The sequence below is a fragment of the Solanum lycopersicum genome, chromosome 11, assembly GCF_036512215.1.
Source record: "Solanum lycopersicum chromosome 11, SLM_r2.1".
NCBI classification, from domain to species: domain Eukaryota; kingdom Viridiplantae; phylum Streptophyta; class Magnoliopsida; order Solanales; family Solanaceae; genus Solanum; species Solanum lycopersicum.
The window spans coordinates 2,202,179-2,218,614 of NC_090810.1; the positions used below are offsets into that span (position 1 = coordinate 2,202,179).

At 29.5% G+C, this 16,436-nt stretch overlaps 3 protein-coding genes and 1 long non-coding RNA gene across 4 annotated transcripts; 2 read left to right on the forward strand and 2 right to left on the reverse strand.

Annotated features, from left to right (window-relative positions):
* Positions 1–94: 94 nt before the first annotated feature.
* Positions 95–2,063, reverse strand: LOC104644456 (uncharacterized). The gene is made up of 3 exons (XR_003244315.2): positions 1,400–2,063; positions 1,169–1,241; positions 95–468 (listed from the first exon to the last, which is right to left on the reverse strand). It is a non-coding gene; the product is annotated as an uncharacterized lncRNA (long non-coding RNA).
* Positions 2,064–8,083: 6,020 nt separating this feature from the next.
* LOC101247578 (copper transport protein ATX1) lies at positions 8,084–10,379 on the forward strand. Its single transcript, XM_004249935.5, has 3 exons — positions 8,084–8,179; positions 9,404–9,479; positions 9,895–10,379. The coding sequence occupies exons 1-3, from the start codon at positions 8,171–8,173 to the stop codon at positions 10,149–10,151; spliced, it is 342 nt and encodes a 113-aa protein (XP_004249983.1). The 5' UTR covers positions 8,084–8,170; the 3' UTR covers positions 10,152–10,379.
* Positions 10,380–11,461: 1,082 nt separating this feature from the next.
* On the forward strand, positions 11,462–12,864 carry LOC138339495 (peroxidase 5-like). Its single transcript, XM_069291117.1, has 2 exons — positions 11,462–11,807; positions 11,903–12,864. Exons 1-2 carry the CDS (start codon positions 11,574–11,576, stop codon positions 12,665–12,667), a joined length of 999 nt encoding a protein of 332 aa, XP_069147218.1. The 5' UTR covers positions 11,462–11,573; the 3' UTR covers positions 12,668–12,864.
* A 1,158-nt stretch (positions 12,865–14,022) lies between these two features.
* LOC101247879 (peroxidase 5) lies at positions 14,023–15,369 on the reverse strand. The gene is made up of 2 exons (XM_004249936.4): positions 15,103–15,369; positions 14,023–15,008 (listed from the first exon to the last, which is right to left on the reverse strand). Exons 1-2 carry the CDS (start codon positions 15,334–15,336, stop codon positions 14,244–14,246), a joined length of 999 nt encoding a protein of 332 aa, XP_004249984.2. The 5' UTR covers positions 15,337–15,369; the 3' UTR covers positions 14,023–14,243.
* Positions 15,370–16,436: the final 1,067 nt, after the last annotated feature.

Here is a 16,436-nt window from a genome sequence, read left to right on the forward strand (position 1 = left end):
TATAATTGAATATTGGGGTTTCTCGCTTTTATTTTATGTATGTTATGCTTGATTGAATATCTGTCTTTTTTTTGTGAACGATGCACTCTATTCATCCAATAGTGTTCAATACAAAACAAATAGATGATAATTATCTACACTCTTATCAATTACAAAAAGTCTATACATGCTACAACTACAAAACACGAGAAACAATCTTACATAGTGAATAAAAAGACAATACAACAACTTCTCTAATTACAAGACCTAAGGGTATGAATTTGAAGCAAGTAAAGGTCTTTGGAAGCTGGAGATGCTTCTGCCTCTGGTGTTTATATGCAGTACAGTTTCCTTGCATAATCAGTCTGCTGAAGATACTCCTCCCCCCTGGAATCTGAGCACATTCTTTTCCTTTAGGAAATTGTTGTTAAAATTGACAGCAAACATTATGGGATGTCTTGGTATCTTTTTAATCTTGTACTTCATTGGCTGCAATTTGAAAATAAAACAACAAATTATAACGATATTGAAATATAAATACTAAATAAAACAACTAATAACTTACTGATACATGGTTTCAGTTTTCAGAAATTCATACTACATGAAAAACATGTGATACATGTCTACTACATGTATCAGTGAATTAACTAAAACATTATAACATGTGATACATATCTAATACATGTATCAGAAACATCTATTAAACAATATACACACTGATTCTCTATGTATCATCAAGTACAGTTGATGACGCATTTATTAAATTTAGTAAATGATACATTATAACAATTTTCAAAACATGTATCAGTACATCAACTAAACAACTAATACCTTACTGATACATGATATCAGTTTTCAGGAATTCATACTACATGCAAAACATGTGATACATATCTACTACATGTATCAATGCATTGACTAAACACTGTACACACTGATTCTATATGTATCCTCAAGCCCAGTTGATGACACATTATTGAATGATACATTATAACAATTTTAAAAACTTCATGATACATATAAAATATTATGATACACAACAAATTCATGTATCCGTGATATTGTTAAATCCCAGATTTAACTCTTTCAAACTGCTGAGTGCTGCAGATATAAAACGGTTGGCTAACAATGTGGAATGGTTTTGCTTTAGTCAGTTCTTTTTGGCAAATAACAAATGTCTTCCACTTACCCAAAAACTTCTCACATCCATCGTCTAAAAGGTGAGATCTATTGACATTTTAGCGACTTCAATGAAGTGAGAGCTGCATTATGATAAACGAACTATCAGAAACTTCAACAACGTGATGGAATCCCAGAATAGAGAAGTAATTCCCCGAAAAATTCTCTTTTACTTCATAAAGTTTGTCCCGCAAACTAGGCCTAGTAAGCTAACATGGAAATTAAAACAGTAAAAGCAGACCTGTGAGGTAATCCAAACATGACGCAGTAACAACAGACCCTTCCAAGTTTAGCACGACAAGTTTGTACAGATCTGTAAAAGAATGAAATATTATCAAATCCAGATTACATCTTAACATAGAACAAAAAGGAAATGTTAACTTTACGAAAAGCAGCCGAAGAGACTATTAATTGAGCTTCTTACAGCCAGAGTCTTTGTTTGAATCCATCTGAAGATTCATAGGATCATGCAAAAAGAACTGAAACTTGATGGAGAACAAAACGGTAGAAGTTAAGAGAAGTTGTCCTGCTTCCTGAAATTTTTACTTTTTTAAATTTCAAATTTTTTGAATTTTGAAATTCAAAATTTCAAAATTTGGTCTTTTATTTAAAATTAATTAAATTTAATAATTCAAAATCAAAAAGCTGATTTAAAAGGTTGAGTGTTTAAATGGATAAAATTCAAAATTCAAAAACTGATTTAAGAGGTTGAGTGTTTTAATGGAGAAAAAATAGGCATTAAAATGGGTAAATGTGTATTATAGGAGAGAGAATGTAATGTATCTAAAAACTTACACTAAAATTAAAAAAATGGAAATTATGTAATATTTAAAAAATGTGGGGAAAATTAGAGAATATAAAAATTATTGTTGTGTATTTAAGTTATTTTTCCATTTTTTTTTCAGTGGAAAAAACTTTAAAGAGTAATATTCAACCAAGACCAATAATGAAAAAGGAATATGTTCTTTAGTTGAGCAGATGTAGTGTGTCTTATAAAGAATATATATATATATATATATATATATATATATATATATATATATATATATATATATATATATATATATATATACGCTTCTATTTGCCTCTTCTTAAAAATCATTCATTCATTATTTAACTAATCTAATCAAGTGTTTTAAGTTATATATACACATAGTTATTATACAAAAATTCTATACCATCGGAATATTTTTATTTGTTATAATAGATATTTTATTTTTATCATCAGATTAGATAATAACAGACTCAAATAGAACAACAATTATTCATCCATCCTTAGTTACAAAATTCGAGTTCAAATCTTAAGAAAGAATTTGTCTAGAATAGGTAGCACTTTAATTTGCCCCCGCCTCCCTGTCTCCCGGTCCTTCACGATAGAACGTTTAATTACAAATTTAAATTAGTTGAACTCCAAAATAAATAAGCAGTGTAGTGGTTTCGAAATATTGCACATATAACCTCTTATAATTGCAAAATAAAGCAAGAAAAGTTGAATTATTAGCCAAATTTTGTGATACACAAGATATACATGCTAGCCCTTGCTAATATTAGAAGAAGTATTAGCTAGCTTGTAAGATGAGTGAGACATTTTGCAAAATTGGCCACCATATTTTTGATCATTTTCTTCTTCAATTGTTTCCAACTTCAATTCAAAGCTCAACTTCCTCTCTGTCTTCCTACAAATTTGTGGCACTTTTTCACCTTTTTCACAATAAACACTACTACTAATCACTTGCTTTGACATATCTTTCTCTCTATATATATCTATATCTATGAGAATTGTTGTTTCTCTTTGTTTGGGATTTTTCTTTTTTCTTGTTGTTTAGATGATTGATGAGAGTGAAAGCTAAGCTAAGCTACTTATAGGAAAAGTATTTTGGAATTTTGGTACCCTTTATGTTGTATTTGTGTGGGGGTATATACTCTCTATAATCTTAATTAATAACTAGTTGTTGATTATTGTTATAATTATTATTGGAGAAAAAAAAATATTGAAAATAGACTGAATTTGGTGTAAATTATTAGTTTTATTTTTTGAGTTATTGACAGCTTTAAAAATATTCATCTAACTTGACTAACTAAACTTAATTATCTACCAAAATGTGACCTAGTAGGTGGTCTCAAATTGATCTTACAGGGGCATATGAGTTTTAATTAATAAAACAGAAAGAAGTGTTAAAAACACTCTTTTAACTTGATGATAAATTAGGGGTCATGTACTTCTTTTGTTATCATTAAGGTCTTCAAATTACAACAAAGTCAATTGATTAAACTCGACATGATAATTAATTATCTGACAGATACCTTATCGACTAAATTAACATGTGAAAAGAAATATCAAACTTTTTTATTTTATACGTTGGTTCAAATTTAACAAAGACTCAATTTCGATCAACGATATTATTCAAAAAGGATATAGTTTTTTTTTTAATAAAACAAATGATGCATGTACTTAGACAAGTCTTATGGTGATTCTATTAAAGCTAATATATATCCAATAACTTTGAAAAAACAAGTTCAATGGTTCAAAATGATTGATCTAATATTCTCTCAATCAATTATTGTTAAAAAATAATATTCCAATTCCTTATCCATTATGTTGACTGTGGAATAAGTATATAAACTTTGCCTAATCCACTTTTAGAATGTGTTCAAGTTTCAACCTTTACAATTTTTATTATTCTTTCATTTTAATTTATAATATTTTATTTTGTAATTTTTTTTAATTTTAATTTTAATTTTTTACATGATATGTTCAGAAATAACTTGATTATACATGCTTCACATTTATAATTTGCTAATTATAATTTGTAGCTATATGTTAGAGAATGGAGAAAGACGAGTGTGATTGATAGATGGATATAGAGTGAACGGACTTGAATAGACGGAAGAGACTCAAAGCACTTTCCAGTTGTCATGGAGTTGCACCATGGTTCATATATCTTAGCCCATTTTTAATTTTCTTGGTGATAGATGAATTGATGGAGTAATTCAATGTGAAGTTTCATGATGTATGTCTTTATGTATGACATAATTTGATTGACGAAACTTACTAAGAGTTAAAGTTAAGGAGGCATGGAGAATTTAAGGACCCTAGAATCTAACGGATTCAAGTTAGGTAAAACCAAAATAAAATATTTGGAATGCAAGTTCAGTGACGAAACACATGAAATTGACATTGAAGTGAGACTTCGTACCCAAGTCATCCAAAAGAGAGGAAGTTTCAGAAAAATTGATGATGATGTCAAACATTATATGATTCAGGGTGGATGAAATAGAGATCCGCAATATTTGAAGTACTCTTGTGTGATAAGAAGCTGTCTCCAAAATAATCTCTTTATTTATTAATATAAAAATAAGATCTATATATGCACTATTACGAAGATATTTGATATGTAATGTGATTTTATTCTTCTCTTTAATGTTAGTCATGTAATTAATACTTATTAGACTTGTTTTAGCATGATTTATTATGATCGTTTTAATTATGATTTGCTAATATGCAATATTTTTTAATGCAATTTTTTTTTGAATATTGTATTGTCATCACTCGTTACATATTATGTACGTGTTAGAAAAATATTAGGTAGTTGTATTTTGAAATGACAAAAGAAATATTTGAAACACAACTTAATTATGTGTTTATATAAAGACTTTACTCGGAAAAAGATCCAAAATTGAAAAATCTGATTTTTATTGATTTATTTTAAAATATAGATTTACTCGTGACTTCTTTGTCATAATTTTGAAATATATTTGTTTTCCTTTTCTTTATGACTTGTATCTTCAAAATCCTGATGATCCGACATAATTTATGAGTAATTCAACGAAAATAAGGTAAATTCTAGTATAAATACAGCGATTTGTCATGATTTATATTTCATAATTCGTAAAATGTACTTTTTTTCTCTTCCTTTTTGTTACTTATATCTATGGAATCGCGATGATAAACTAACTTGCTTTGTTATTAATCAAACATGATAGGTTAATTAAAAATAGTATGACTATAATAACTTATATTAGTCAAACTTTTGAAGTGTATTATTTTAAAATCATGAAAATTCGTAAGTAATATTTTTTTTTTAAAAAAAAATGATGATCCAACATGATTAGTAAATGGGCAAATGGGCCTAGGTGAAATTGCCCTTTGGGCCCGTTAAATTTTTGGCCTTTGGGTTTATTAGGTTAATGAGAAGGCTAATTAATTGGACAACTTTCACATATAGCAAACAAAAAATTCATATTTGTATGGTATAACAAACTTTGCATAATTGCACTCCATAGCAAACATAAAACTGTATAATTCGCTATACATATACAAGTGTATAATTCGCTGGCCTAAATTGTATAATTCGCTGGCCTATTTCGCTGCAATTGTATAATTCGCTATCCTATTTCACTGCAATTGTATAATGCACAACTGTATATTTCACTGCCTATTTTGCTGCAATATTTATATAAAATTTGCTTTGCATACAATAGTTTAAGGATATTTTAGATCCTTTTTGATTAAAATTATGATCATTATCATAATGACCTATTTATTTACAATATTTGTTTTGATCGATTTTTTTGTTGAATATTTAAGTGTTATCACCCATATCATATTTTGTGTTATTTTCTTAAGAAACATCTTTAGACGGTTATATTTCAATACAAAGAATTATCTGAAGCAAAAAATATTTATATGTTGTATGGAAACTTCATCAGAAAAGCTCCAAAATCCAAAAATTTAAAGTTTGAAAAATTTGAGTTTCATTAATTTGGTCTGGTTTATAGATTTAAAAGTTCTACACAAATAATTAATTTGATTTTTGAAAATTCCTTACCTACCTGATCCATGTACACCCCTACTTAATATAATTTTCTATATACAAAATATACTATTTTAATAAATGGTGTTCGACTAATCATCCATTACTATATATGACACGAGATATATCAAATCGAATTTCATTATACTATATATAGTAGATTTATACCATGTATAACACATATTTATCTGTACGTATTCAAAATTAAATATAATGACATGTTTACGTTACGTTTTTTCTAGGTGTGTGTTTAGACGTGGCTACATATATGACTTTGTACTGCATGCTAAAATAGATATGGTACTACAACACAAAGTATGTGTACTACAAAATGAACAAAAAAAGTGGATGAAAATTGTATTCTTTTTTGGAGTGATAATAATAGTAATAATAAAAGTTTGGTCCAACCAATAATATACCAAATACACCGTCCAGTCGAATCTTTTAACAATTGGTGACTTCCAACAAATGAAAAGCAAATACTTTTTGGATAAATATATGACCTTATAATATCATCAAGAGGTATAGTGCGATGTACGTAGCTAATTAAGACGATATAAATTTGAAATTTATAAATTTTTTTATAATTATTTAGAATTGATTATTATTTTATTCATTTTGATTACATGTTAGTGTTTGATCGGATACAAAGTTTAAGAAAATAATATAAATTTTTTGAAATCTGTATTTTAAAAACTGTCGTAAACATTCTTAATAAGGATGAAATGAGAATTAGAAACTAAACTCTCATATATAACTTGACTAATACGATGGTTTTGAGCTAAATATTAGTGTACATTAATTATTTTTTAAATATAACTACAAAATTTTGGAGAGAAGTTATTGAGTACACGTGAATAATATCGAACTCTCCACTCTAGAGATCTAAAAATTCGAGTCATAAAAATGAAAAAAAATTCTCTGAGATAATTTTTCCTCCTATAACGAGGCTTACATAATTTTATAGATCCGATCCTACTCTTGACTGATATCTTCACCTTTAATAATTTTTTTTTTGAATTTAAGCCATGAAAATTAAAAGAACTTTTATAATAACTTTTTCCATATGGACCTCATATAATATAAATTTAAATTAGTCGAGTAAATAATTTTTTTTTACGTTGGATGATTTAACGGAAAACATGTGTGTTGCATTAAAAAATAGTGAGTTGGTAGAATTTTTTTAACATGTGTGTTAGCTTCAAATAATTCAATATTTATATTTGAATATTAATTATCAAAAATATCGAACTAAATACCGAATATTTGCTCGATATATATATAAAAATCTAGGTGAAAAATAAAAGAAAAAAGAACAAACTAGGCATGCTTTTACGTTACGTAAGAACATAATAATATTTTTTGGTAATCAAATAAAAAGTTTGTTCAACTACTCATTAAATTCCAATCACATCTACACATTTTCATTTTTTTAAAAAAAACTTTTTAAGAACATTTTCAACATTATTACTCCATAGATTCTTAAAACAATATTATATTCTCTTATTTATATTATCCATTTAAAAAAACAACTTTTATACAAATATCATCAAAAAATAGAGGAACATATACTATAATCATTTTGTTTTACTTTCTTTTGAAGAATATATTTTAAAAAATCATTTCAGTTTATTACTTTATATGTCCTAATTTAATTAAACACGAAACTAAATGATGTATTTTTATTTATTTTGTATACTATGGTAAGATGTGTGCATAAATAACATTCTTTTAAGTTTTAGATTTTAAAACACAATCCCTGTCATATTATAAGAAAGAATTACCATAGATAAAAGGAAACAAACATCGTGGTGTTCGAATCAGCTAGTTAACAAGTATTTAAATTAATTTCACAATTTACTTGATATTTTCACCAGCAACAAAAACTAAGTAATACTTTGACTTTAATTTTTATTTTATTTTAATGGAATAATGTACATATACATAAATAACTAAAGATTATTTTGAACCATATATTTCAAAAAAAAAATCTTTTTTAAATTTTGTGTTTAGTCAAACACGATCGAATAAATTAGTAAAACAAAAAGAATAGTATTCTTTTGTCCTTTTCTTTTATTCTTGTTCTATAAATAGGGAGTCATATACAACTAATTCTTCCATCATCTCAAAAGTCCACATTTACATAATTTCTTCTCACCAAAGCAAAAGCTTTCACATTTTTTTCTCCACATTTCATCATGTCTCAGGTACCTATTTCTTTAACCATTCAATATTTTTTTTTTCTAATATAAATTATTTATAAGTCATAATAATAATCTTTGGATTTTCTAAAGGGGTTAATGAATTTTGGTTAAATAATCTAAACTTTATTTTCCCCTTTTTAAGTGGAAGTTTTTGTTCTTGATTTCAATCAATTAATTAATCTTCTCTCTTTTGAGCTCTAAATTGATCAATCTTGGATTTTTGGTGAATGTTTTTTTTTTGATCTATTGGATTCTTAGTTAAGAGAATTTATTTTCGAGTTTATTTCTCAGACGATCACTTAATTAATATTAGTGGTTATCTTGGATTTTTATGTAATTAAAGACGATTGAAAACAAGAATAAAGATGACATTAATTATGTGATAATAACTATATCGTGTGAGAGAATTCAACTTATATTGTTATTATTTATTAAATATAGGGGGGTGGGGGTGGGGGTGGGGTGGGGTGTGGGGAATTGATAAATATTTTGAAAGCTTATGACCTTACATTGTCACATTGACCTAATTTGATTAAGGATTTTAGCACCAGTATATACTAACCATTGTTTAAGTGCTAATTGTAACTTTGACCCCTTAATTATGACAAAAAGTTAATTTTGATCATTGTGATATGTTATTAAGTATATTTAATCTTTAATTAGTTGAAATGTGTACTTTTAATTCCTTTACTAGTGAATATTCATAATTATCTCACCATTTCACAACTTAATTACTCATGTATAGTAATAAGATTGTGTTGTTACTTTATATGTGCAAAAATAGCACAAATAGTATATACTTAATTCCCACATAAAATGATTAAAACAACTGATTTTAAATTAAAATAAAAGGTAAAATGTGTTACTAATATATATCACAAAGAAAAAAAAAATCAAAATTACTAACATTTGAGGGACTAAAAGTGTTACTATCCCATTGTTTAATTATACTTTTAATGTGTTTTAACATGTAAATTTATCATAATTTTAGGTTATGAATTCCATTTATCAACCTCTTAGTACATACAAATTGTTACCTTAACCACAAACACTTATAATTTAAAGACAGAATAAATTGAAAGAGCTTAAATAGTAATATTTTCTGTCTCGCATAAAAAAGAAGTTAAGATTGTCATATAGAAATTTACGCAAGATAACATTATCTGTGCGTAGAAATTAAACTTCAAAAATTAGTTAATTGTTTTTTTTTCTATATGATATAAGCAGACAGTTGTTCTCAAGGTTGGCATGTCATGCCAAGGTTGTGTTGGAGCTGTCAACAGAGTTTTGGGTAAAATGGAAGGTACATTTTTGTATATAATTGCACTTTTTTTGTCCGCTTCGTTTTATGTGAACTTGTTTTGCTTGACACGAAGTTCGTTAACATCTGTAACATGTCACGTATATTACTAATGTCTATAAAATCATGTCGGAAAGGGCAGACCGTGAATATTGCAATTAAATTGTTCTCTAGTAGATGCATCATTTTCTTTTTTGAAACAGACTAAATAGAAATTTAGAGGTTTAATTTATCGATTTTAGGTGCTAGTCCTTTAGAGTTCCTCGATGTCTATCTTAATACAAACACAAAATTTAGATAAAATTATTATTTAGTTCAGTTGAATTCATTCAGTAACACATTGACCTATGAATGTTGCATAAATTGAAACAGAAAGAATACTAATTTGACTCGAAACTTCTGTATGAACATATTGTAGGTGTTGAATCATTTGACATCGATATAAAGGAGCAAAAAGTGACAGTAATAGGAAATGTGGAACCGGAAGCTGTTTTCCAAACGGTTTCAAAGACCGGAAAGAAGACATCATATTGGGAAGAACCAGCACCAGCATCAGCACCAGAACCAGAAACAAAGCCCGTGGAAGAAAAGCCCGTAGAAGAAAAGCCCACAGAAACACCAGCTGAGCCCGAACCAAAGCCCACAGAAGAAAAGCCTGCAGAAACTGTTGCTTAATTAATGGGCTGAAATTATAGCATATGATTGTGATTTATTATTCAAGTTTTCTTGTAATGACAAACGCCAAAATGTGAACTTAGCTGAAATAATTGTCTTGTTTGGTTTTCTTGTAATGTTTTTGCTATCAAATCATGTATCTTGTATTAATATGTTTATGGATGTTTTGGATCAACAAAAATATTAAAATTCGAAAGTAATCGAAAATATGGATAATATCTTGATAAATATAGGTATTTGAACATGAATTTGATTACATGCTGATATTTGGGTAAATAAGATAGTTTATTATGACATAAATATATATTATTATATGTGATGGTCTATTAGTGATTTACCGATCACTTTTATTCTCAAACCTGATAGCTTGGTTGATTTTGCATATAAATTTTGGGGGTTCCTCATGAGCGTTGCCTATATAGCATCAAATTCCCTTATTATTTGAGAGTATTGACTTCTCACGTTACAAATGTTACACCCCGATAGCTAGTAAAGCAAACCACCGGAACTTAAAGTCTCGATTGTAGACTAAAAAAAAAAAAGGGAAGAATCAAAGAGAACTTCTACTTATTTGCACTACTTGTCTTGTTATCAATAGCGTAGCCACATATAGCTTAGGGTAGCGAGTCAGACATCTTTTATAATGAGTATATATATATATAGGTTAATAATTATTTTTCATACATATATATTGAATTTCGGACATTTTTATCGAAAATTCTGATTTCACAACTCCGTAGATAAAGCCACTAAATTTCAATATACAAGTACTAACAAGATGAAAGAGGAAAGTTCAAACATGTATTTATAAATTAAGAAAGCTAACATAATGAGTTGACATATAACAAATAGGCCATGCACAAAGATATTGGCAACCAACTAATGAAATAAACAAGCTAATTCAATCTCCAAGTGGGATTTATTTTATCTTTTAACAAAGTAGTAAGATGAGTCTCAATGAGAAGCTTTCATAACTACACAAATATTAAAGGATATATAAGACGATAAATTTTAGTTTTATAGCCACACAGATGCTATGACGTGTTTAATATCATGACAAGGTTAAAAGATATTCATTTCTTTTTTTTGAACTCTGTATAAATTCAAACTATGTCACGTAAAATTTTAATTATAGCACAAGTGATTCTCAAGGAAATAGAATAGTTCACCAATCACATCACTAGTAAAAATTAAGAAAAAAAAAGTGTGTCAACCTATTCATGGATGCCATAATGTAGTAGTTGTTGAGTTCTTCAAAGGTCAGATAAGCTGAAGAATACATCAACTATACACTTTGGTATTATACAAACAATCATGTTTTTGTTCCTTCAAGAATTTCTCAAACTATAAATACTTCAATATGTTCCTTAAGTTATATCCATCAAAATCATAGTGTCTTTTGAGTCTCAAAAAAATTAAAAAATGGATTCCAAAGGCATCAATCTTGCACTTTTTGTTTGCCTCATTTTGTCATTTTCATCGTCTATACTTGCTTATCGAACACCATATTGGCCATCGATTAAAGTAGGTTACTATCGATATACTTGCCCCTATGCAGAACACATTGTTCAACATGTCGTAAACAGAGCTGTCTCTCGTAATCCAGGCATTGCTGCTGGACTTATCAGGTTACATTTCCACGATTGCTTTGTCAGGGTACGTATGAATATAATACTTGCATTTTTCTTTTATAAATTTGAAGATTACGTTATGTTCTTATAACGGTTTAACCTGTCCTGTACTTTAATCAGGGGTGTGATGCATCCGTGTTATTGGATGGACCAAATTCCGAGAAGGAAGGTATTCCAAACAAGAACAGTTTACGAGGTTTTGAGGTGATTGATGCTGCAAAAGCTGCACTTGAGGCTGCATGTCCTGGAGTTGTTTCGTGTGCAGACATACTTGCATTTGCTGCTCGGGACAGTTCTTACAAAGTTGGGAGAATATACTATGATGTCCAAGCAGGACGTCGTGATGGTCGTGTTTCTATTGACTCTGAAACATTGACTAATCTTCCTTCTCCTTTCGTCAATGCCACCGAACTCATCAAGAGTTTTGCAAGCAAAGGTATGTCCGTTGATGAAATGGTGACTCTCTCTGGCGCGCATTCCATTGGCATTGCACATTGCGGTGTATTTGCTAGCCGTTTGTATCCTCAAAACAATCAACAAAGTCTTCCAATTGATCCTGAATACGCGAACTTCTTGAAGTCCATTTGTCCACCAGAAGCACTTACAAATGGGACGGGAGCTGCTAATCCCGCGAACCTTGATCCCCTGACACCAAACAGGTTGGATAACAGATATTACTTGGCTTTAAAGAGTCAAAAGGGACTTATGATTTCAGATCAGACGTTGATGGCAAACCCGACAACAGCTAGATTGGTGAACTACAATGCTAGATTTGGTTCCATTTGGTCAAGGAAGTTTGCAGCTGCAATGATTCACATGGGTACTATAGATGTCCTGACAGGTCGAAACGGAGAGATCAGAAGGAACTGTCATTTCGTCAACTAACATATCTATCATTTGCCTTTCGAAAAAAATTTCAGTATTCTTTCAACTTTTCCATCCTATTCAAGCTATAAGGATGGCTCAATGCGTGTCCAATTGTTTTTTTTTTTCATCACATTGTTTGTCCAATTGAATTGTATTTGATTTTCCCTGCCAATGTTTGCCTAATTAATGATTGAAATATATATTTTTTTTAATAATTTTATAAATGATTCATGAAGTTCATATGTGTTAAAAGCAGAACAGATAGAGTTTATATAATTGGCTTCAACTACAAACATAAGATGACTAGTATAATGGTAGCTACTCTTGTAAATCATGTATTGAAACCGGGGCGTCTAACCTGGTTCAACAACTTAGAGGTTTTCTTATTGCCATACTTCTTAAAACAGTTAAAAGTATTGATGGTTTGTGTTGATCCACCAAGTGTCAAGGAACAGAAGATGTTTACGTGGAAAACCTTCTTGCTCAAAGAAGGAAAAAATCATGACCTATCGTAGTATTTACAACCTTAATTGGTCAAGTCCCTTTAGTAGATTTGTCGATCATCAAAATCATCATTACTGCATTACAACAAGTATGTTTGTATCAAAAGATCAACCGAAAGGCTACAAGCTTCCATTAAAATAGATTCTTAGGCAGAATACAATGATATTATCTCAAATTTATCAAAAAAGTTTCATTTAAATACCCTAAACTTAGATTTTATACCTATATATTGGAATTTTTAACCAAACTAAGTCATTATATAAAACAATTTACCAAAGTAATACATTTTTCTAAAATTTTACAAAACTAGTATAAACGTATTTCATGGTAACGTTTTAGGGTATATTTTATTTTTAAAAAATTAACAGCATTAGGTTGATATTCGTCACTGTAAGTAACGTTTTACTCCTAAAACGTTACTACTATGAGTAACGTTTTAGGAGTAAAACGTTACTTACAGTAACGCATATCAATCTGACGCCATCATCTTTTAAAAAGTAAAATATATCCTAAAACGTTACTGTGGAATACGTTTATACTAGTTTTGTAAAATTTTAGAAAAACATATTATTTTGGTGAATGACTTTATATAATGGCTTAGTTTGGTTAAAACCTCTATATATTGAACATTTATATTAGAGTAAAATTATGCTAATTGAATACATATTATTAACTTATCGCATGGTGTAATACAACAATTTGGAGTTTGTTTTACCTATTTTTTTTAGCTTTTCTTCATCTTCAGTCAAATCTGAATATGCATCAAACCATTCCATAATATGGATCTTTTATTGTTTGAGATTGAACTTGTCTCATTGTTATACAAATCTGAATAGCAATGTATGGTATGTTTTTTCATATTCGCATAGTTTAAGGATATTTTTGATCATTTTCCGTTTATAAATTCAAAAAAATCTTTCAATCAATTGGACAAACAATGGGAGAAATGAAATACAATTCAATTGAACAAAAAATGTGAAGAAAAAAGCAAAAACAATTCGACTCGCATTAAACCATCCTTGCAGCTTGAATTGGATGGAGAAGTTGAAATAATACCGAAAAATTTCTCAAAAGGCAAATGATAGATATGTTAGTTGACGAAATGACAGTTCCTTCTGATCTCTCCGTTTCGACCTGTCAGGACATCTATAGTACCCATGTGAATCATTGCAGCTGCAAACTTCCTTGACCAAATGGAACCAAATCTAGCATTGTAGTTCACCAATCTAGCTGTTGTCGGGTTTGCCATCAACGTCTGATCTGAAATCATAAGTCCCTTTTGACTCTTTAAAGCCAAGTAATATCTGTTATCCAACCTGTTTGGTGTCAGGGGATCAAGGTTCGCGGGATTAGCAGCTCCCGTCCCATTTGTAAGTGCTTCTGGTGGACAAATGGACTTCAAGAAGTTCACGTATTCAGGATCAATTGGAAGACTTTGTTGATTGTTTTGAGGATACAAACGGCTAGCAAATACACCGCAATGTGCAATGCCAATGGAATGCGCGCCAGAGAGAGTCACCATTTCATCAACGGACATACCTTTGCTTGCAAAACTCTTGATGAGTTCGGTGGCATTGACGAAAGGAGAAGGAAGATTAGTCAATGTTTCAGAGTCAATAGAAACACGACCATCACGACGTCCTGCTTGGACATCATAGTATATTCTCCCAACTTTGTAAGAACTGTCCCGAGCAGCAAATGCAAGTATGTCTGCACACGAAACAACTCCAGGGCATGCAGCCTCAAGTGCAGCTTTTGCAGCATCAATCACCTCAAAACCTCGTAAACTGTTCTTGTTTGGAATACCTTCCTTCTCGGAGTTTGGTCCATCCAATAACACGGATGCATCACACCCCTGATTAAAGTACAGGACAGGTTAAACCGTATAAGAACATAATGTAATCATCAAATTTATAAAAGAAAAATGCAAGTATTATATTCATACGTACCCTGACAAAGCAATCGTGGAAATGTAACCTGATAAGTCCAGCAGCAATGCCTGGATTACGAGAGACAGCTCTGTTTACGACATGTTGAACAATGTGTTCTGCATAGGGGCAAGTATATCGATAGTAACCTACTTTAATCGATGGCCAATATGGTGTTCGATAAGCAAGTATAGTCGATGAAAATGACAAAATGAGGCAAGCAAAAAGGGCAAGATTGATGCCTTTGATATCCATTTGAGACTTCAAAGACAGTATATATGGTGTTTTCTCAGTTGATGGAACAAATTGATGTATTTATAGTTTGAGAATTTCTTGAAGAAGTCTATGATTACAAAACGTGCTAAGTTGTATATTACCAACTGTTTGAACAAGTATTCTTGAGCTTCTCTGACCTTTCAAAAATTCAACAACTACAATCTTATGTCAAATCGTGCTACGGAGTTTAAGAAAATAGAAATGAAAAGAGTTTCGAAATTTGTGATCTTTTTAACTCTTGAACATGTTATAACATTTATGTGGTTATAAACATTTTAGAACTTGTACACTTTATAATGTTATTACATGTATGTGATTATAATTTAAAGTTTTTCATTAAGCATAAAATTGCAAATATATATGTCGAGAAGCTATAATATCTTGTGCCATGGTGTCCCCTATCTTCAAATCCAGGGTTCGCCTATCAATTTACGATTTGATGTCTTGTGCCATGGTACTAGAAATAAATTAAAAACCCCCACTAGGAAATTGAATTAGCTTGTTTAATTCATTAGTTGGTTGCCAGTAATATATATGACTTTACATATACTTGAATTTTATCTTGTTAGTACTAGTCTACAAACTCCAATGTTCCTATTTTATAGTAACAAGTAGTTTAATAAAATAGAATAATAATCTTGGTTCTTTGCATTTTGTTTGATTTAAATAAGAAAAAAGATGATTCTTAGTTAGATATATATGTCAAGATAAGAAGAAAAACTATCAAGTAGACTATATATTTTTTAGGTATACATATACGTGCAAAGTGCATAATTTAATAATAAGCTCTATATATATATATATATATATAGTATGTAGGTTTTCTTAATCATTGTCTTCTTTACTATTTTGAGAGTGCTCAACCATAACATAAAAATAATCATGTCTTAAGAAGAAGCAATCTTAAATTTAGGGTGTTGTTTGGTACTACGTACTGAAAATATTTTCGTGAAAAATAAGTGAAATGGATAATTAAAATTACACGTACAAATATAAAAGTAAGTCATTGCAACTACTCCAAACTAGTAACAAATCTTCCCGGGAAGAAAAAGAAACTAAAAGTGTAACTCTGTTGTTTT

What these genes read in the sequence shown, in the direction of transcription:
- LOC101247879 (XM_004249936.4), bottom strand. Translation starts at nt 15,336, where the DNA reads ATGGATATCAAAGGCATCAATCTTGCCCTTTTTGCTTGCCTCATTTTG. An exon ending in TCCACGATTGCTTTGTCAGG is followed by an intron (nt 15,009 to 15,102) that starts GTACGTATGAAT and finishes TACTTTAATCAG; the next exon opens with GGGTGTGATGCATCCGTGTT.
- LOC101247578 (XM_004249935.5), top strand. An exon ending in AGTTTTGGGTAAAATGGAAG is followed by an intron (nt 9,480 to 9,894) that starts GTACATTTTTGT and finishes AACATATTGTAG; the next exon opens with GTGTTGAATCATTTGACATC.
- LOC138339495 (XM_069291117.1), top strand. Translation starts at nt 11,574, where the DNA reads ATGGATTCCAAAGGCATCAATCTTGCACTTTTTGTTTGCCTCATTTTG. An exon ending in TCCACGATTGCTTTGTCAGG is followed by an intron (nt 11,808 to 11,902) that starts GTACGTATGAAT and finishes TACTTTAATCAG; the next exon opens with GGGTGTGATGCATCCGTGTT.